Genomic DNA, 22,415 nt, shown 5'->3' with positions numbered 1-22,415 from the left:
CAAAAACTAAATTACTTTATTTAGTTAGAAAGCATTGCAATAATTGATAGACTTTACAAAATTTGTATTTTTACAAGTGAATCTCTTTACATAGGACAGGAAAACCACTTCAAATATGAAATTGTACAACCAAAATACGGACATTAGCAAAACATGTGATACCAATGGTGATGATGAAAATTCGACTGATCTTGATGCTGATACACTTATGTCAAGCGACTTTGTCTTTGAATCTGATGATGCTTTTGAATCGCCATTAGCCGATGGGAATCAGACATGGAATAGGATAACGAACCAAATTAAGTTATCAACAGAAGACTCCTTTGCTTTATGGCTGATCTTTCGAATTTTTATCCCCTGCCTTCGCAAAATTGCAATGCTGGTGATTAACATTTTAAAGATCTGGTTTCCGTCTTTAGTGTCGCTGATGGAAAGGAAAGAAAAGGCAGAATATGCAACCAGGACGAGGAAGGGATATAAAATGAGCTTTGAAAGTTCTCTTCAGGAAGAGTACCCAGACAAAAAGTTTGTGAGATTTCGATTACAGAACAAAGTTTTTATAGAACATAAAGATTTTTTCAATCTGAACGATTGGGAAAATTTGCTCTGCACTGATAAATCGAAAGCGCATTGCAAGAAGGTATATGGCCATGAAAAATACAAATTTCAAACTTTTGAAAGTCAATTGCTGGCAAAAGACGGGTTCTACAAAGAATACTTTGAAGCATGGTGGGAATGTTTTCAACAGAGTTCATTCTGTTTTGCATCTGAAAATCGGATCATATATGTATTTATGCTGTCTGCCAATGAATTGCGAAATACAAAATCTAATAAAGAAACCTTACAAACTAACAAACAAGATGCAGAACAAGGTTATGAGGAAAGGAATACTGCTTGTAAAAGCCCTTTTGGGCCTTTATGTTGGAATCGATTTCCAACTGATGAGGATGAGAAGGCTGTTCAAGCGTTAGAGAGTAGAAATATGAATGAACTAGCATTTCAAGGCAAGACACATGCTGAATCTGAAACAAGCACAGGTATGCCTGCCCTTAAGATGAATCCCACTACCTTGCAATTGCTGAATTTACTGAATGAAATGGAATTTCCAGTTGAAAATCTGGTTATCAATTTAACAGCAGAACAATTTCACGAATCATACGAAGAATTTCAAGCAGGTGACAGATGTAATATCTCTTTGGAGAATGATTTTATGTCCCAAGATATCTTGAAACAAATTACCACAAATGACGAGATAGAGAAAGTGAGGCATATTCTACAGCTTCTTCAAAATCAAAATGGAGTTCCTATGAATTCACAAGAAATAAATGTTTGCAATCCTGGCAATCCCTTCCACAGATTTGTAGAAATTGGTTCAAGAGAAGACTTGAAGCCATTTTTATCAAGAATTAAGGAAAATAGCAGTTTGTCGGACCACTGTGGAATTGCTTTCAAAGACACGGTAATGCCTGATTATGTATGTCTACATTAACAATCATAGCTGTTGTGCATCAAAAAATAATTGTATTTAATGTTAAAAATAACTAATTTTTCTTTACTCTAAGCTAATGGATCCTATTGCAAGAACATCAAAATCATTTCTGCAGAACCATCAGTACACAGTAGTAAGAGAGCTTGGAAAAGGGGCATTTGGCCAAGTTTTGCTTTGCAAATCAATGGAAAGGAATGAGCTTTTTGCAATGAAAAAGGTAATTTTAAAAAATCTAATAAAAACATTTCGTAAAATTTAATTAAATGTTTTGATGATATAGACTGAGGGATGTGATAAATGTAAAATCATATTGTTGTGAAATTCCGATTTCCATAGATCAAAAGAACACATTTTCGGGAGGAGGAGGTTACCATTCCTGTATTACAACTTCAAGGGTATGCAAAGGCGTTAAAAATATATGGAATAGTTGTTGAAGATGAATTCATCAATATTATTATGGAATATGCTGAAGGTAAAGTATTGTAAATGCTTCATTTCAGAAAGAAAAACATGTTACAATAAGGTGTAAAATGGATAACTTTTTTGAATTTTGTAGGCGAGTCTTTGAAAAAACGAAGAAATCCTACAAAAAATACGTTTCTGGAATCAGTCAGCATATTCTTTCAACTCCTCAAGGCATTGAAAGAATTGCATGGATATGGAGTCGCACATTTTGACATTAAAGGTATATGCTTTATCTTTGTGGGTAACCGTTTTCCTTGCACATACCTTTTAATACATAAAATGACCCTCCCCCATAAGTTATCTTCTCATATTTCTAAGTAATCACTGACAAGGCATACGAAAAATCGGAATTGTTTTTGTCGCCTCTAAAACGTTAAAATTGGCTTATGGTATCATAATAAAATTCGTCTGCAAAACCCTCGCTTCCTCCACCGGGATACTTCACTTTAAAAATCTTTATTCACTAATGTGCTTTGTACATGATTTTTACTTAAATTCAATATAATTATAAATTCTTCTTTTTCAAAATCAGGTTTTTTTTTTGTTTCTTTTTTTACAAACAATTGTTTTCCATTACAGGAACTCTTCAATTAAGAAGCGCGCTATGTCCTTCTGACCAGGATGGCATTTCGGTGCGAATACTGTATACAGAGTTATTTTCACCCTTTCAAACTTGCAAACAATTTTGCTCACTTTTAAATTCGCCCAGTCAAAGTTTTGTTTAAGAAATTATATTGTATTCTTTAAATTCGCCCAAATGAGGGTAGGGCGAAAGGGGCGAAAATAAAAGGGGCGAGTATAACCCTGTATATTTAGTAATACAGTAATTCCGCATCTTAATCCAATTATAATATCTAATGCATTTGTCATTCCATTTAAAAAATAGAGAAACTTATATAGATAACCGTAAATTATTTCCTATCAATAAAAATACGACATTTACGAGACATGTGTTGTATTTAGATGTCATACCACAAATAGATACATACGATCAGCAATATCAATTGATATCGTTGTCGTTTTTACGGTTGATGCATTAAAAAAATTAGATGTTTCAGTTACATTTAAACTACATTTAAATAAATTCCTGGTATATGTTTTGTTTTGGAAAACGTCTTCGGAGTTTTCATTTTTAATCATACCTGTATTTTTTTTTTCTCGTGACTTTTTTCAGAGGACAATGTTGCTTTAAAAGGGAAACCTGAATCTGTGGTTTTCATCGACTGGGGGTCTGCAAAATACATTGGAAAAAATTATTGGAAATACAACGGTACGTTCATTACTTGTTATTTAATAAAAGAATGTTTATAATTATAGGAGAACAAAGGTATTTTCTTATTCAAACACTGTATCTTAATTCCTGTTCGAAAGCTTTGAGAGAAGAAAATTGATGCAATGTTTGTTGCTTTTTAAAGTTTTGTCATTTTTTGCTATTTTTGAGCAAAATTACGAGAATGGGTAATCTTTTAGAATTTCGATGGGTGCCTTTTGTACTCCTTTACTATCCCACCTATTTCAATATTCCTAATAAGCAAACTTTATTTAATAACTTCCACATAAGAAAAGAAAACCCTTGTGGTGACTCTTTGTTATCATTTAGCAATACTTTTTATTAATATAAATCGATATGCATTTTATCAAAGTGAGATAAAAATTACAGACAACACAGAACCTGCTTCATTTGATTCATATTTAGGTTTTTTTTATTAACTACAGACGTTAAGGGCCAACTTATAACTAAACAGAATGACAACAAAGACGAATGAACCTTTTTTACCGTCAACTACAACTAGAAAAGGTCAGAAAATGTCTGAATCAAAACTTTTTAACTTTCTGGAATTAAGATTCTTTTTTTCCCTTTTATTCATCAGTGTTTCCATTCCGTCAGTATAAATGATGAAATTTTTTGAGGAAAAAAGTTTGCACCTACCAACCGAAAGTTTTTTTTATCCTGAGTCGGGAAAGGGTAATCAAACATTATTTCAAAGATGGCCCAGAAGAGATTGCATGCATTTTCCCAAGACTGACTTACCCTTGCTTTAAAACCAAATTATTCAGAATTTTTTATAATTATCGCACGTTTGTTTTATTTGGTATGGTTATAATTTGTAGACGGTACAAGAAGATTTTATCCACCCGAGACACTGAGGAATAAACCTGAATTAATCGACCTAGAGGCTCATGATGTATGGACCCTTGGGTGTACCATGCTGTCCCACTTCCTCAGAAGATTTGTTTTTGAGAAATATTGGACCCAAAGTAAAGAAAATAGACAATGTTTTGTCGAGGTAATTTTATTGCTAACTTGTGAATGTTATACGAAGAGTTGACGAGAGAACTTATTAAATGAAGGATTTGGAGATATCAAACAGTATTCAATATCAAAGTCCATAAAACAATAATAAATAGGAGCAGAGCAAACTCGGACCTCTAAAACATCAGAGATTTGGATCAGGTGCCATGGAGGTGTGAGCATCAGCTACCGACCGGTCACACCCACCATGTGCTCCCTGTCATGATCGGGAAATAACGGGAAAATCCGTCGTCAATTCATTAATTCAGTGTATTTAAATAATGGACTAGAAATTAGTATGAAAAACGTCAGTCAGCATTTGAATCAATAATAAGTTGTATTAGCTGACAATGTCATCGTATCGATTAATATAACATTCTTAGATGTATTTTTGTTAATTTTGTTTTTAAAAATATAAGAAATTTCTAATATTGCTGTAAGCCGTATCTTGTATACATGTACATTCGCCACATTTTTTTATATGCAGGCATTAGAGGAAGGAACTATTGTAGAAGAGGAACTACAGTTGCTGGAGAATTCAACTCATTCTTTGGTTCCAATGTTGAAAGATTTGTTGAAACAGATGCTACATCCAGATGTTACTAAGAGAATAACTGTTTCTGCAGCAATACAGCATGGAGTTTTTGAAAGTGTGTATAATGTACCTTAGGTTATCAATAAACATTACATTGATATATATCAAATGAAAATTAATTCGTTGACCTTATTTTACTTCTGTGCTAGTATATTTTGTTGATCCCCTCACAACAAATATGGTAAGATTGTTTTTAAGATAAAACTAAAATTATCGCACTAGTCTAAAATAACCGAAAAGAAAAGCACGAAAACTTCTTAGTGTTGATTTTTATTTTTGTAACTGACTGATTTTTTCTGTCTTTTTAGGACATTTAACAAGGGATGAGCGCGAGTGTTCTTGTTTGTTATTTGATGTTGTAAAAATGTTACAGATTTTTTTTCATTTTGTTTTCTTAAATGTTTTTATTCGATTTTGTATGAATGGTTTTCAATGTTAAATGTATATACATAATCTTGCTATTGTTGATAAGTACAATTTAACTATCATGCTAAATTGCATTCAGAGCATGATATATTATATTCAGATAATCAAAACAATGAATTGAAGCTGTAGATAGATGATTTTTCAATCATATGTGTAGCGTATTGGTAATATCCAAACATATTTCAAGATTAATTGGTGGAAGAACTGTTAACAGCATGTACATCAAATTATCTTTTAAGATTAGTCCTCATATCAATAGAAGTCAACAGTATTTTACTTTTTAACTTTAAGAAACAATTTCATCTTCAATTCATTTTGGCAAATATTCGGTCAAGTTATTTCTTTTAACATACATGTATTGTTTTGTTTTACAGGTACATGTACTAGCTGCTCCGCTGATTCGGAAAATCAAAAGATTTAGTAAGTTATTTATGAAGCCTTTTTCACACATAGCATCGTGTAAGTTAACACGCGGCAGTGTGAAATACATCATATTCTAACGATTTTTATATATCTCCAAATATTTAATATACCTGTAATCTAGGATTGAAAGGAATGTGCTTGAACATGTGTATTTCAGGGACAATATTGTATACAATAATTGTCCAAAATGTATCCCATAGTAAGTTTATGATATAAATTGTCAAATCTTGTTCTAAAAAATTAGTCGGATTAAACAACATTACGGATTAGACAACATATAAAACTTTTGAATTTACTGTAAGGGACTTAAACTTTAGACCTTATTAGAAATGATTTCGGATAATTAACATCCGGATTTGACAAGTTTAACTGTATATGCATGTATACAATGTAATAGGTTATTCATAATTGTAATAATGAAGACGTTTTTTGTATTGTTTATAACTCTTAGTTTTCTCTATCTTAGCTAATAATAATATGAAGTTCGAAATATTTTAACACTATATCTTTTATAGTTAAACTACAACATTTTTATATATATACGAGTTTACTATAGGCATTGGATTTATTTGTCATGAACTTTTCATCAAACACAGGTATATTCAGTTTTTTTTTATGCTGATTAATTCCGAAAAAATGTCTTAGACTTTGCAATTTTTTAATTTGTATAACATTTGAGGAAAACTATGGTTGTATTATTTTGTTATATTATTCATATCACTAATCTAGTTTTCTTGTGGCATATGCTTCTTCATTTTTGATAACTTTGTGTTTAGTAGCATATTTATTTCGAAATTCTTTTGATTTTATATATTCTATTGCTTATTTTCTATTTTTTGTTTTTTCTCTTAGCGGAGGTACATGTAAGAAATTTTAATGTTTAGTTACTTTTCATAATTAAAATTCTGAATACGGGGTTATTTTCGCCCGATCACTTTTGCCAACGATTTTCTTTTTTTTTCAAATTCGCCCAGAAACTGGTTTTTTTTTTAAAGATATGAAACTGTTTATTTGAATTCGCCTCGTTTAAAATTCCCCCACTTCCAAGGAGGCCGAATATAAAATAGGGGCGAGAATTTCCCTGTACATAGCATTCAATAGTTTAGTGTCTTTACTTTTGCTGAGAAAGAAAATGTTATTTTTTATTTCAATGTATTATGTGGATTCTTTAAAATTAGTTACCATTATATTTAGATCTACAGATAAAAAGGGGCATGTTAAACAATATGAGCTTTTTTCATAGCCTAAACAGTTCATCTCTCTCTCTCTCTCTCTCTCTCTCTCTCTTCTACATGATACTACAAAATAAGCATATTAGGATTATCGAAATTATTAGACAAATAAGTCATAACATAACATAAAATAAACTTAATATACGTCGAGTTTTCTCTTACAGCATTTCTACAAGGTAAGATATTCGTATTCTCATACAAGTGTTTACGATTCATGTTGTGTAAAATAGTATGAAAATGTGAATTACAGCATTCTTTAAAAAAGAGATGACTTAATAAAAAAAATATTAAACCTGACTCAGATGTAAAAGATTAACTACACAGATTTAAAGATAATCCAATTGTGGAAAATGACTCAATCTGTTTGAGTATCTAAAGCTGTCTCAAAGCTTGAAGAAAACAATTTCAGTGGGTATCTTTTAAAATTCATATTCAATTGGTTGCCGTGGTGCATGATTATTGCTCTACAAGCCTTTTGGTCATATATGCACTTCATTAACTCCTCATTTTAATAAAATACTAAAGTACAACTTATGGAGGTGTGTTGCCAATTTCATTCTTGCGTTTACAGTGACACTTTTGCTCTATGAGTTTTAGAATGCCTGAGGTAGAGTGTAGTTGGAATGCTGTTGTTTTCGTTTTCTTTTCAGTATACTTATTTTTCTTTCCTTGTTTTATCATTGATCGTGAATATATAAACTGTATGACTGTACTAGTATTCATTTTTATAATATTTTAGATTCAAGTTTTTATGCTTTGAGATAAAGTTTTAAAATGAAAAATGTTCCTCCTATATTTTGTCTGAATATGAGTCATAATTTTTGTGACTTTGAGAAGAAAGTTAAAATATATTCATTTGACTTCTTCACTAGCCGAGAGTTTCAGATACGTTACTGTCCTCACAAATTCTTGGCGTAGAGGATCAAATCTTGATCTGAAATATATCGTATTTTGATGACATTTTGCGCAGATATTAAATTGGCTAGCACATAACTTTTTGTAGAATGGTGTATTGCACGTTATCTTACAGATCGTTATAACTTGTCTTTTTTTTTATTCTCGAGACAAATGAGTCAATGTATATCCCAAACGGATATATCGTCATTTACAAAAAAAGCATTCGTTGATTGATTGAACAAAAACAATTTATCCATTCAAAATTCGAGAAAAAAATCCCGAATTTTTGAAAGTACCATAGACCACTATGTAAGCCTGTCTTTTAAAAAGATGGATTATATAATAAGTGCTGTAGCGATTATAAAACAAAGACGTATCTATTGATCCACTGACTTGTTGCTAAATTGATTATATTAAAAGGACTCAAAGATACAGTTGTGCACTGGGAAGCATGGTGAGGGGTTCAATTTTGTACTGGGCTTCATGTCGGCAATGGTGCTACTGTACGTAAAGTATGCTCTCGTGTCACTTTAACAAATTTTGAGGTGCAAAATTCAATCACAGGAAGAGTTTGGCAGAAGCAATAAGTACCTGGTTTGAAATACTGTATTCAAGGAAATTTTTGCCTTTACCTCGGGTGGGCGACTTTAAAACGGGGCGAATTCGAAAAATACAGTTTAATTTCTTAAACAAAAGTGTGAGTGGGCGAATTTAAGACGGGGAACATTTGTTTGCATGATTGAAAGGGCGACAATAACCCTGTAATCAGTATTCGGGTGTGACCTATAGCTACTGTTTTGTAGCAACTACATCTTCTGGTGCTTTCCGACAACTCGGCAATCATTTTCTGAGCTTGGTGAAGAGACCCGGGAAGGTAGTTGTCACTTTTCTGGACATTCAGCTGACCCCGTAAATCTCTGAAGCTTAATAGGAACTGGATTAGTGTTAGTTTTATGATAGGTAAAACAATTAACTACTAGTACGAAACTTCAGATCAAGTGTAATTTTTAATCCGAAATAAAGTATCACTAAACTGAGCTCGAACCAGTCCTCTTCTGTTTTAAACAAGACCGTGGTCCTCCATCAACGTGACTGCTAATAATTAAAAAAAAATAAATTATGCAGTATAGAGAAAAATATATAGTATGCTTAAATGTTACACGTGCAGAAAATATAAAATAAATGGACTGGAAACAGGACATTTTCTGAATTATCATGGTACATGTACATGTAATAGGAGAGTCTTTAACCTATAAGCAGTGTAAAATGTATTCATAATATGCACTTTGTAGATTGGATTGGAATTTTGAAGATTCACAGAGTATAAAGCGGATAATTTCCGTTGGATAGATTTTGAAAATCAATTTCATCGAGTTCATTATACATGTAGCGTGCATAGAGTTTTCCGGGAATCGATTTTAACATTAGATGTTGTTTGTGTATGCATATGATCATAATATATATATTACTTTACACGATCTTTCTGCAATATTCTAATGTTAAAAGAGTAATGATAGATTGGAAAGCACCGAAAAAATATTCTTAACTTCACATTAGACGAATAAATAACAATGAATAAAATACTGACAATAAACAATAAATACACTAAATGTAACTGCATGTACTCTTTTCCTAAGTGCGAGGCAAGTTCTGGTATTTTTCATGATGATAATACTTGAAGGGGATAAATGTTTGAAATAATAATAATAATAATTAATAATGATTATAATGATAAAAATAATGATAAATATTGTACATGATTGTATTTATTTATCAAATTAAATTTCGAAAATAGAAAGCTGCTTCACTCTCTTTAGAAATAATCTCAAATGAGACTTTCAAATAGGTAAAAAATCTTCTTCTTTTTCATTAAAAAAATAACACTAGTAGCCTCAGTACATTCTTTGTAGATTAATTGCATGTTAAAAGGAAATGATATTAAAAATTCATGTTACTTGCAAAGTATATCTTACTTTCTAGTTTATTCTGTTACGGCATTGTTGGTGTGATTTCATAAATAATCAATAGATCGCCTAAATTGTTTAAATTCTTATATAACCCGATCGTAAAAAAAAAAATAAGCTATTAAATATTTATAACAAAATCAACTTACAAGAGGTGTGACAGGGTTGCAGATTCCTGTACTGTTCTTCCTTGTCCTCTGTAACAGAATAGAAAACAAGGTAAGTTAAAAAATAATAATTTATGTTTCATGGCTCTTGACAATTTTTACTATTTATTAAAATATTGCTTTTCTTTGCTTTATTTGATTAGAACGTAAAGTCGATTCGTCAATGAAAATAGGAAGCAATCAAACAGCTGACGTCGTTTTTTTTTTTTATTGAAACCTATATAATTTGTTTCTAAGCTCATTTTACTTTCTCAATGGAAGTCATTGAAAGTATCAAAAAATTATGGAAGGGAATTACCGCCAAAAGTCTATGTATCTTGCTTTTATTCTTATTCTGCCTACTTCTTTATGCTTTGTTATTATTGTAATTATTTGTCACTTTATTGTTTTCATATTCGTCTTTATTACATTTCACTTTCACTTTTATCCTTCTTCATTTTGCCCTTACTTCTATGTTGCATTATTCTTGTAAATTCATTTTACTTTCTTTTAAATTGATACGGTTTCTCAAATGATTATATCTATTACGAACGTTAACTCAATCACGCTAACAATGAAGCATATTCAATGAAGACGAATACAAGTTGTCCGAATTTAGTGCTGCATTATAACGCTAGGTGGCAGGGGTGTTCGCTAAGAGTGTTAAAAATTGGTAAAATTAGATAAGCAAACCCGGGCCGGGGTTATTCGAGTTTTTTCAATTTTCTGCCTTGATACTTTATCAATCAAACTTAAATTTTTAAATGCCTGATGTTTGTTATAAGTTCAGGTATGTGCCCGCTGCCCCTGATACATGTCATTCCCTCGGAAGTCTCGCTAGATGGTAAGATTTTCCCTGAAAGACTGACTACATAGTGATGCTTCCTTCGGAAGACTAGACAGTGGGACTTCCCCCGGGGAAGTTTCAATATATAGCCAGTCTTCCGTGGGAAATCTCGCTATATATAGCAATTCGCCCCATTCCTAGCAACCCCTCCCCCGAATAGTTTTTTAATCGTAAAACAATGTTGATATATACTAACGTTTTCAGTTTTTGAAGAAAAGTTATCCGTTCTGTATGAATAAATATTTAAATAATATCATTTTAATAGTGTTTTATAATTAAATCATTTTAACCATTTAGTTAAACATAGATAATCTTCACGAGTACATATGGATAATGATTCTTTCTCTCTCTCTCTCTCCCCCCCCCCCCCCCCGGATGCAGTCGCCCGCGTGGCACTGTGGTTACGGCGTCTGCTCTATAAGAGTTCACGAAGTACAGTAGTAAGGAGTCGACCAATACGTCGTGGGTTCGAATCCCACTATAGGACGTGGAGTTCGGTCCTTCGGATGAGATCTAGACCGTATTATCCGAGGTCCCGTGTCGCAGTAGGTGCTGGCACGAAAAAAGATCCTCACTGCTCAATGGCTATAAGTGCCGAGTATATAGGACAAATTTGCAGCTCTCCACCGGCAAGAGGTGGCTTCTCCATTTGAGTGAAAAATTCTCGAAAGGGAAATTATACAATGTACAATCACACCACCAAAGTCTCAATATATATACTGACTTCCGGGTGGACGACCTCCTATGGGGTAAGTTTCATCGGTAGAGGGAGGGTGGCCACGAAACATTTTCCTAAACGTAACTTTTTACTACTGGAAAAGTTCAGCGAAAGGCTTGTTGCCCCCCATCCCTTACACTTTTTGTTGCAGTACTAATAGTCAGTATATATATTAAAAGTCGTGTACTTAGTGGCATATGAGTAAAATTTTTTACTGAATAAAGTTGACCCCCCCTTCACCACCACCAAATAGAATTTTCGAGTTTTAAGATTTATTTCAGCTCTCCTGGTTGACGACAAACACGGTACGTACTAAAGATATTTCTTTCTTTATTGAAAAGTGCTATTTTAATATAAAATATTAACAAAAAAAAAGACCGGAGTGTTTCTAGTATGCCTGGGTGCATGTAGTCTGGTTCCGACTTCGCCTTCCATGCGCGGATTAAGCGGGGTGGGGGGAAGGGATAGGACCCCCTGGAATTTACAAGGTTACTAAAACAAGGGAAAAAAGTTACCCCCCCCCCCCCCCACGAAATAGAACTTTGACGTTTGAGCGAGTTTAGGTTTTTTTCTTCTTTTTATGCTAGTCAAGAAAATTCTGGGATTGGATTTTTTTTTTACTGGGTTCCCCCCCCCCCGGAAAAAATTCTGGATCCGCGCCTGCCTACCCATCACTCCCTTGCAAAGCCCTGTCCCTAGAATCACGCGCATCAGCAGTTACTATCTGTCGTGAAATAAAGTTCTGTTCAGTGGAAGGTTCTGAAAAACAACCCAATTTGTAAGGGTTGACTAGTATCAAAATATTTAACATTTTTGTGTCAATTAAACTGAAATTCAAATATCCAACAAATAACTTTAGTAGAGTTATATTTTTCAGGCGAGAGAACAGTGACGTAGCATCGTTTTTGAAAGTGGGGAGGGGGGCAACATGAGAATAATTCAATCTACCCGGCTGAAAACAACTTGACAAGCGCAAGATAAACCCCGGGAAATTGTCCAAACTTGAAAATACATAGGCGTCGGAACCGGGGAGGGGGGGGGGGGCTTAGCCCCACTTCTTTCCAAAGATAGACTTAGTATAGACATTGAACATTCCTGCGTAGGTTTAGCCCCCCCCCACTTTCCATGAACACGATGCAGTCAAGGTTTAAAATGGGGAAAATGGTGGAATTTGGGGAAAAAAACTTTGGCACTGGAGTTCGAACCTTCAACCCCCCCCCCCTTCCTCACGAAATAGGATTTTTGTGTTTGGAAAATCGACATTTCTTTCTCTTTTTTTTTTCTTTTGCTTGTCAGGTTTTTTTTTGAAGGTCTAAAAAAAAAATCTTACACTTACCCCCCCCCCCCACTTTCAACTAGCTTCCGACGCCAATGAAATCCTATTTCGTGGGCGGGGTGGGTTTTGAGTTAGATTCAACTTCTTCTATAGATTCAAATTTAAATTTTCTTCCTACTATTCGTATTACATTAACTTATTTGACCCTTACTCTTACAAAAAGTGGGTCGGCCTTTTAATGAACATATTCAATATAGTATAAAGTTATGTCTGAAAAAAGAGGCCGCTATTCCTGTGTGCCCAGAGAAAATAAATATGGAGTTTCCATCATTGGATCGGGTGATCGGATCCGGCCTTCAGAAGTTCGATTGATAAAGTACTAAGGCCTATTGAAGAATCTCAAATAACCCGACCCGGGTTTGCTTACCTAATTTTACGTAGCGAACACCACACCACCTAGCGTTATAATGCCGCACTAAATTTTGACGGTTTGACAACTTCCATTCGTCTTCATTGAATATGCTTCATTGTTAGCGTGATTGAATAATATTCGTAGTAGAGATAATGCTAATAATTTACTAAGAAATTGTTCAAGTTTAAAAGAAAGTAGATTGAATGAATTTACAAGAATAAAGCAACATAGAAGTAAAGACACAATGAAGAATGATAAAAGTCAAAATGAAATGTAATAAAGACGAATTTGAAAACAATAAAGTGACATATAATTACAATAATAACAAAGCATAAAGAAGTAGGAAGAATAAAAGCAAGATACATAGACTTTTGGCGGTGAAGAATGATAAAAGTCAAAATGAAATGTAATAAAGACGAATTTGAAAACAATAAAGTGACATATAATTACAATAATAACAAAGCATAAAGAAGTAGGCAGAATAAGAATAAAAGCAAGATACATAGACTTTTGGCGGTAATTCCCTTCCATAAAAAATAACTATTTTTCGTCATAGTTTTATCTTACTTTAGGGAATTTGAAATGAAATATCACCCTATTTTAAAATCTTTTTCGTTTAAAGCAAATAACATATTTTTTACGTTAAATCCTATCTCATAATGTTATTAAGATGAAAATCTAGGATTAAAATTAAAATGTATAATTGCATCACAGTGCTCTGTGAACTTTGTGTTGCAAATTGAGTTAATGGAGAATGATATCGAAGCGCCGGCAAGCCAACAAAAAGAAGCGAGTCCTACTGCTTGGCCTGACGATGACGTCATATCTAACAAATCTCAAGGTGGCTCTAGACCATACACAACAACGCCTGTCATAAGTGTGGATAAAATAGACGTCGACAAGGAAAGCGTCAAAGGAGTTCCGGAGGAGCAAAAAGACAAAGGTTTAAGCTGCTTTGAAACATTCAAGAATGGAGTCAAATGTAAGTAGTTTTTGGTGCACGTCGAAATGTGTATATTACTGGCATACTATAAACAATTGACCGCTCATGGTTGATTTGTATTTTGAAATATTAACTGTGACCGGTCGCCAGGGGATGCTCATTCCTCCTTGGCACCTCATCCCACCGCTGCTGTTTTAGAGGTCTGATCTTGCTCTGTCCTAATCTGTATTGTTTGATAGGTCTTTAGATCCTGAATACTGTTCGTTATCTCCATATATTTTATTTTAAGCTTTGATTCTAAATCTGGTTAATTGGCATTAGCATGTAACTTCAGCTATATGGGCAACAAGACATACCTTGGGACCGGCAGACGATAAGAAGATCCACGTTAACACGACCGTCAAAGAACTCGTGGTCTATCTCCTCTTTCTGATCCTGCTGTCCATTGGTAAGACTAATCAAGAGTTTCAGTCACATTGAACAATTAGAAATTTTAAGATTAGCCTTAGCCAATCACAGTGGATTTCATTTGGGGTTCATGTAGCTGATAAATAGGGCTAATTTTGCACAGAGTGAGCGACAGACAAGAAGATATTAGTTTGCTTTAACGGTTTACGTAATTATTTCATATCATATATACATACGAGTATTCTTTGATATGTATTTTAAAATTTAAAATTTAAATACTAGTATTTTTTGCGTGAAGCACATTGTTTTTGTTGTACAATTTTTCTAAAAAGAGGCCATGAAATTGATCAATTGCAAAAAATATGTGAAATTCTTTTCGAAAAAAATCTTTCTACATGAATTTAATGGAAACAGTTTAATTTTAGTGTTTTTTAAAATAATTAACTGCGCTATTTTTAGGATAAAAAGATGAAAAAAGTAATCATAAAATTATCATCTGCGTTTTATCCTTTCCAGTAAAAAGAAATGTGTTTTTCCTCTGGGATAAAGCAATCAACAATATTAGGATGTGATATATATATAAAAGCTCTTGGCAATCTCTACCTTAAAGAATTAATCGATCTTGATAATAAAAATGTTACTTATGTACACGTATCATTATCTCCTAGAAAATTACGCCATTGGTAAATTATCATTATCAAATGTTAAACTAAAGCAATCAATATACCTACTTAATTTGCAATTTTTTTCTTTCTGACAGTGGCTTTTGGTATGACCAACACATCGATGTTTTTCGTAACAAAGGTGATGAGTGAACTGTACCTGGACTCAAGTTCAGGGGGTGTGTCCTTCCGGTCGATAGGTGGCGCAGATGATGTGTGGAAGGTAAGATTATACATTTATTGACTTTGTTCGCGGGCAACATGCATTTTGCCAGACCCAAGAACCAACTGATTCCCTGTGGCCGTCTGGACGAAGGGAAACAGTTTGGTTCGAGGGTCAACAAACCGCATTTTTCCCGAGAAGAGATTCAATAAATGTTTTTTTATACCTTTTTTTTTTTAACATTTATGTATATTGTACTGTTTTCTGTGATGTAAACTGAGGTAAAATTTGGTAAATTCGTTAACCGTTGAGTACCAACAAAAGCAGAAGTGATTTATCTCCGAAAATCAGCGGTCAAACATCGATTTTTTTTATGACCCCTCAATAAAACATTAAAAATGTTATACTATTTTTTCATAGGAAGGAATTTTGAAAGGTATAACAATTGATATAATTAAATTTCATTTGTTTACAGTATGTCATAAAGCTGATTGAATGATTTATCCCAAACTGGTTTGTTTTTAGTTCCTCCGTGGGCCACTGCCTTCCGCTCTTCACTGGGAAACTTGGTACAATAACCAGCCTCTTCCTGATAATGGCGAAGGATACATTTTCCACGAAAACAAACTTTTGGGACTGCCAAGGATCCGACAAGTCAAAGTCAGGAATGATTCATGTGCAGTACATAAATATTTTCGGGACGTTATATTTGAATGTTATGATGCCTACTCAGAGTCAAACGAAGATAAATCCTCTGAAACTAATGACACCCGAATAAAGACCTACACTGCGTAAGTTCAATCTAATTTTCGAGGGAAGGGGGAAATGTACACAGAAGTTTAGTGCAAATGTTGTACTTTCTGTATGCGGTCCCATGCTAATATGTAAGTCAAGTAATTGAACATTTTTTTGGTACCAATGCATGAGGGTTTGCTTTCATGAAAAAAAGCAGAGCAAATAATCTTTATACATGTTGTGTACAGTCAGGTAAATTATTTCAAATTCATTTATTAGCTTAAATCTCGATTCGAATGTTAAATGATATTATATAAAAAAGGAGCTTATGTGGAAAGTTAGTTGAAAATAAGACAAATTGTATTTACATTTCTGCCATTTTACAGATTTACGTATCATTCAGAGGCGTCCTTGCGTGGAAGCAGTTATGGAGGAGAGTTAGCTACATACAATGGAGGCGGATATGTGCAAAACCTTGGAAAGACAAAAACCGAGACACAAGCTACACTGGACTATCTTTTTACGGAAAGATGGATCACACGAGGAACTCGAGCTTTTTTCATCGACTTCTCCGTGTATAACGCTAATGTAAATCTGTTTTGTGTTATTCGACTCATTGTAGAGTTCCCAGCAACAGGAGGCGCCATTCCCTCGTGGAGTTTCAGAACTGTGAAGCTTTTGCGTTACGTCACAGTTTTTGATCATTTCGTCATGGCTTGTGAGTTTTTCTTTGCCCTTTTTATCGTGTATTACATCATTGAGGAAATTATTGAGGTAAGAAACCAGTTACTGGATTTTTAAAGACTTGATTCAGTCTAAGAAACGTTACAATTTGCTACAATCAACATTCAACATGTTCAAACATTCAGTTCATTTCTTCCAGATAAAAATTCATAAACTTGCGTACTTCAGAAGCGTTTGGAATATCCTCGACGTAACGGTTATCGTCATATCTATTGTGTTTCTGGCATTCGATATCTATCGAACTCTTGAAGTGGACAAAAAGATGGAAAAATTAACATATACTAGCAACCATTTCGAGGATTTTGACTTTCTCAGTCTTTGGCAAGTCAGATTTGACAACGCCATCGCCATTACAGTGTTTCTAGCCTGGGTCAAGGTATATGAATTGTATTTTGTACACATGTACATTAATCCGAAGACTTGCTGTTAATAAAAAACAAAAGACATCCCCTTTAATTACAAACCCCCAAAAATTCCCTAACAAAAAAATACTATAGTTAACTATAGTTTACTATAGTTAACTATAGTAAATCAAAGTGTCAAAGTTTTCGCCAAAGTTTTTCAAAATGTCAAAGTTTTCGCCAAAGTTTTTCAAAGTGTCAAAGTTTTTCGAAGTATCAAAGTTTTCGATAAAGTTTTTCAAAGTATCAAAGTTTTCGATAAAGTTTTTCAAAGTGTCAAAGTTTTCGCCAAAGTTTTTCAAAGTGTCAAAGATTTCACCAAAGTTTTTCAAAGTGTCAAAGTTTTCGTCAAAGTTTTTCAAAGTGTCAAAGTTTTTCGAAGTATCAAAGTTTTCGATAAAGTTTTTCAAAGTATCAAAGTTTTCGTCAAAGTTTTTCAAAGTGTCAAAGTTTTCGCCAAAGTTTTTCAAAGTGTCAAAGTTTTCGCCAAAGTTTTTCAAAGTGTCAAAGTTTTCGTCAAAGTTTTTCAAAGTGTCAAAGTTTTTGTCAAAGTTTTCCAAAGTGTCAAAGTTTTCGCCAAAGTTTTTCAAAGTGTCAAAGATATCACTATAGTAAATCAAAGTTTTCAAAGTGTCAAAGTTATAACTATAGTTAACTATAGTATTTGTTTGTTAGGGTTATAATAATCTTTTTTCACAGAAATATTAATTGACAATAGAAGAATTTTCTGATTTTCAAGCCCCAATAGTATAGAATATTGCGTGAAAATCGTTTAAGTATTAACTTTATGTATGCTTTAGCATCACATTATGCAACTTTGATATAAAATCTCGCATTTGCAGACATTCTGTAATGTCGATTTATTCAAATATATTCAATCCTGTACATGTACTATATCTCTGGTTTCTGTCTGAACCGTGCAAAATTATTATTTAAGGTCATACGCAACGTAGTTTGAACTTTATTGGAGTTGAAGAGTTCCACTGAATGAAGGACTTGTGTGCAATACTTTTAATGTCTATATATGGATTTGTACACCTCTTCTAAAACAATTTTTGATGAAAACAAAATCTGTAATTTATGTTTTGTAATTTTTGTATGAATAATGCAAACATTTTCACAATTTGATATCTTTTCAAAACCCCTGGTAACGCATGCTGATTTTTTGTCTAGGAATATGTAATGGTATTATAAGTTTAAATTTAGAATATCTTAAGGTACCTTGCGTATGTCCTGAAAAAAACTTTCAAGTAGTGTTGAATTATTTCTTAAAAATTTTATTTGAGAGGGAAACTTAATAATTTTTACCAAAACACAATGACGTTATTTACAATGATACTTTTTTTAAAGCTGTTTAAGTACGTCAGCTTCAACAAGACGATGAACCAGCTCTCCTCAACCCTGGCCCGCTGTGCTAAGGACCTGATGGGGTTCGCTGTCATGTATTTTATCGTCTTCCTGGCGTTCACACAGCTGGGATACCTACTGTTTGGGTCAAAGTTGAAAGAGTTCAGTGAATTCGGGAGTTCCTTGTAAGCTACCTTGGTTTTTTTTCTATGAAATGTAAGGAAAAATTAAGCTATTCGTTTACAATGACTCCATTGATTAATGTATTCTTGGCGTCGAACAAATGTTACTATTAAACCTAACTCTAATTACGTTTTTGTATTAAAATAAAAAGTTTTAATACTAGACACAAGCTTTGCTATTTATGACTCATATTTTCTTTTCATTTAACCATATAAAAAGTACCAAAATTTGATATTCTTGCTTAAGTACATGTACAACAGCTGATTGCTATAAATCATTTTGTAGATTAACTAGATCATTCTTTACTTTTTGTAAATTTTACATTTACCCCACCTAATAATTAAGAAAAAAAAATCTCTAATTTCCATTCCAGTTTTGCGCTTTTCAACATAATCCTGGGCAGTTTTGATTTCTATGCCCTGAGGGCCGTGGACCGCTATTTAGGACCTACCTTCTTCTTTCTCTTTATCTTCTTCATCTTCTTCATTCTCGTCAACATGTTCCTCGCCATTATCAACGACACGTACTCCGAGGTGAAGAGCGAGCTGGCCAATCAACAGGATGATTTTCAAATCTCCGAGTACTTCTTGAGTGTAAGGGATCTCTGAAATAAATATTCATGGAATAAAATGAAAATAATCTTAAACAATTATCAGTTAATTTGAAAATAACAAAGTGTAAATGCACTTAAAATATTTTTTTTAGAATTGATCGTACCTTATGACGGTTTCATGTTGAATTTACCAACACTTCAAATTAATATGAATAGGTAGTTGCAGACACCTGCTCCATGCCATATTTTTCTTTCTGATTGAAAATTTTCTAATGGGACATGACATATCATTAATGCCTTAGTCACATATGCCGGCCGGTGGCCATAGACCGGTAGTAATCTGTAGTGTTAGCGATGCCCCAACATCGGTCCACATCGGCCTAGTAGTCCTTAAGTATCAGTCACATTATCCAGCGATGGGGTATACATGTACGATGTGCAACCAATGCTTTTTTGATTAAAATGGCTTGGTTGCCGGTCGGACTTACAGAGGCCCAGCAAGGCATTGCTAATCACAAAACGATGTTCCAAGGTAATCGGCCGATGTATATTACATCGCTCATACATTGGTGAACATCGTTCGTACGTCGGTCGACTATGGGGCAATGTTTGGTCAAACATCAACCGATTTCCAGGCGATGACTGTTGCCCAACACTCAACCCCGCCCCCACCCCACCCTCCATGACCTCAGATATAACGGACACTTGACGATGCTCGGCCAGTCCTTGAAAGATGTATTAATGATGGGTTGCCGATGAGGAGCGATGTGGGGCATCCATGGAGACATCGCAGATTTTTAACTACAACATATTTTCTACCGATGACCCCCACCGACTCGGCAAATGGCCTCAGTCACCGTCCGATTAGTATAGGTGTCCGGCCGGCGACCACGCCATTTTTATCAAAAAAACGCATCGGTTTCTCATCGTATACCCCATCGCTGGATAATGTGACTGATACTTAAGCGCATGAAGGGGCAATAAAAATTCCATCTACATGATCTAACGATTTAGGGGATATTCATATCTTAATGGAGAAAATCAATGAATTGCTCGATACCTATTAAATTTTGAGCCGAAGAAGAACTAGTACCTTACCTCCATTTGTTTTTTTTTTTCAGTTTATTTTCAATATGGTAAAATTTCAACAAAAATTGGAGAAATCGCGAACTGATATTTTAGAGTTATATCTCATTGCTCTATTTTATTGTCTGCTTTTCCCAACCTTCTCTTATTACGATATTTAGAAATACAGGAAAATGTTGGGGAAGATTCATGCAAAAGAAGACAGGGTTCTTGATCTGGACGACGTTCTCAAGTATGCCGACGCCAATGATGACGGGAAAATCGACTTTGAGGAATGGCGCCAAGATCTCCTAAAGTAAAAGTTTTTAAACTTTTTTTTTTAGTCATTGAGTTAATTTAGTCAAAAAAAAACACAATCAAAGCTTACCTAGGTCAATTTTACTACATTTTACAATTTTACAGACGTGGTTACGCCGAATGTGAAATCGAGGCTCTGTTCTGTAAGTATGACGCCGATGGTTCCCGGTACCTGGATAAAGAAGAGCAAGAGAGACTACGACAGGATCTAGACGCTCAGAAGGTTATTTATATAAAGTAGTGGCAAGAGAGGGTCAGAATAAAACTTTGCCAAAAAGCATGGAGAATGCTATAATTGCAACATCGGCAAATGAGGAATTGTCTTTCTTTTTTAAAAAGAAAAGCTTTCTTCCATTTTATTTGAAAAAGGCTGAAAATTCAAGCAATTAACTTAGTTATACATGCATGTAATATCTCATTTATGAGTGTTAATCAAAGTATCATGGGGAAATTATCCATAGATTTGTATCTTTGATTTAATCTTGTTTGGAAGCCATTTTTAATCAAAGATGAAGCGTTACACAATAAATTTCGTAAATGCATGTCTTCAACGTGAAAATGTCTTTTTTTGAATTCCAGAAGCAAATTAACAAGGAGTACAATGACCTTGAGGATAAGAATGGCACCCAGGTCAGCGAGAACGATGACAGTGATAAGGAGGAGGATTCAGGATCTACACAGAAGAGGGGCGGATTCTCGGGGGTGTTGTACGAGGAGTATACGCACCTGTGTAAACGTGTTGAGAGAATGGAATTCACCATAGGGGGCGTTATAGGCCGGATCGACTCTGTACTATCCAGGCTGGTTAACATCGAAAAAGCCAAACTGAAACGACGAGACGCCATTTCAAAGATTCTGAATTATATGAATGAGGTAAGATTTACCAAAGTGAACGGAAACATATAATTTTGCTCTCTCTCTCTCTCTCTGCGTTTTAACGTGTTCCAAAATTAAAGATTGTGTTGTATGTTAAATTTTATTTCTACATGGAATTTTATTGATAGAGTCAGAATAACGAAGATGGACTGAATAAGGAGAAAATGCAAACCATGATAAAACGGGAACTAAGCAAGCTCGACTCGGATGACACGGATAGTGCCCCCTCTGTGTCTACTCGGGAATCCTCTAACATTATCCCTAACGACAACACAGATGAAAACAAAATGGCGCAGAATGTACCTACAAATTAAAAATGGGAAACTTGGACTGCTTAAGATTGAACTTTAAGACATCATACGAATATAATCTGTATAATGCGTATATCTGTTAGGTTATTCCCCTGACGTGCAGTTCTAAGCTGTCAATTGATCAGTTTGTTCATGCAATGAAAATATTTAATTTCTTTTGCACTGCAGTAATATGTATACATAAAAATGTAAAAGGTATCAAAAATACTCCTCACAACTACTTGCGCTCATGATGAATTGTGATGTGTGATATTTATTGAATTTATTGTATCTACATTCATATTTTACAATGTTATATTTACAATTTTAGTAGGTGTATACAATATAGCATATAGTCTTATAAATTATCACATATTAAATTCTCAATGAACTTTTCCCTCTCTTTAAAAGCTAAAAAGGTAAATTTTGCTTTAACAATTTTCCATATATAAGCATATTCATATAAAATCTTAAGTGTTTCAAAATATTACAGTTTACAATATCCATATATAATTCACAATTTTCTAAAAGTGCTTTTCATTTT

The 22,415-nt window shown here is 33.8% G+C and overlaps 2 protein-coding genes across 2 annotated transcripts; both read left to right on the top strand.

Moving 5' to 3' along the window:
• The first annotated feature begins 99 nt into the window (after positions 1-99).
• On the top strand, positions 100-4,942 carry LOC134237561 (uncharacterized). Its single transcript, XM_062719661.1, has 7 exons — positions 100-1,459; positions 1,563-1,706; positions 1,826-1,961; positions 2,046-2,174; positions 3,129-3,224; positions 4,067-4,242; positions 4,735-4,942. Exons 1-7 carry the CDS (start codon positions 116-118, stop codon positions 4,915-4,917), a joined length of 2,208 nt encoding a protein of 735 aa, XP_062575645.1. The 5' UTR covers positions 100-115; the 3' UTR covers positions 4,918-4,942.
• Positions 4,943-13,886: 8,944 nt separating this feature from the next.
• On the top strand, positions 13,887-22,085 carry LOC134237560 (polycystin-2-like protein 1). The gene is made up of 12 exons (XM_062719660.1): positions 13,887-14,165; positions 14,461-14,574; positions 15,295-15,419; positions 15,885-16,150; positions 16,481-16,868; positions 16,978-17,214; positions 18,590-18,771; positions 19,143-19,362; positions 20,570-20,703; positions 20,811-20,928; positions 21,285-21,578; positions 21,710-22,085. Exons 1-12 carry the CDS (start codon positions 13,931-13,933, stop codon positions 21,893-21,895), a joined length of 2,499 nt encoding a protein of 832 aa, XP_062575644.1. The 5' UTR covers positions 13,887-13,930; the 3' UTR covers positions 21,896-22,085.
• Positions 22,086-22,415: the final 330 nt, after the last annotated feature.

The sequence above is a fragment of the Saccostrea cucullata genome, unplaced genomic scaffold (genome assembly GCF_032062105.1).
Source record: "Saccostrea cucullata isolate Sc308-1 unplaced genomic scaffold, CSIRO_AGI_Scuc_v1 ctg24, whole genome shotgun sequence".
Taxonomy (NCBI): domain Eukaryota; kingdom Metazoa; phylum Mollusca; class Bivalvia; order Ostreida; family Ostreidae; genus Saccostrea; species Saccostrea cuccullata.
This window is presented reverse-complemented; position numbering and strand designations above follow the sequence as displayed.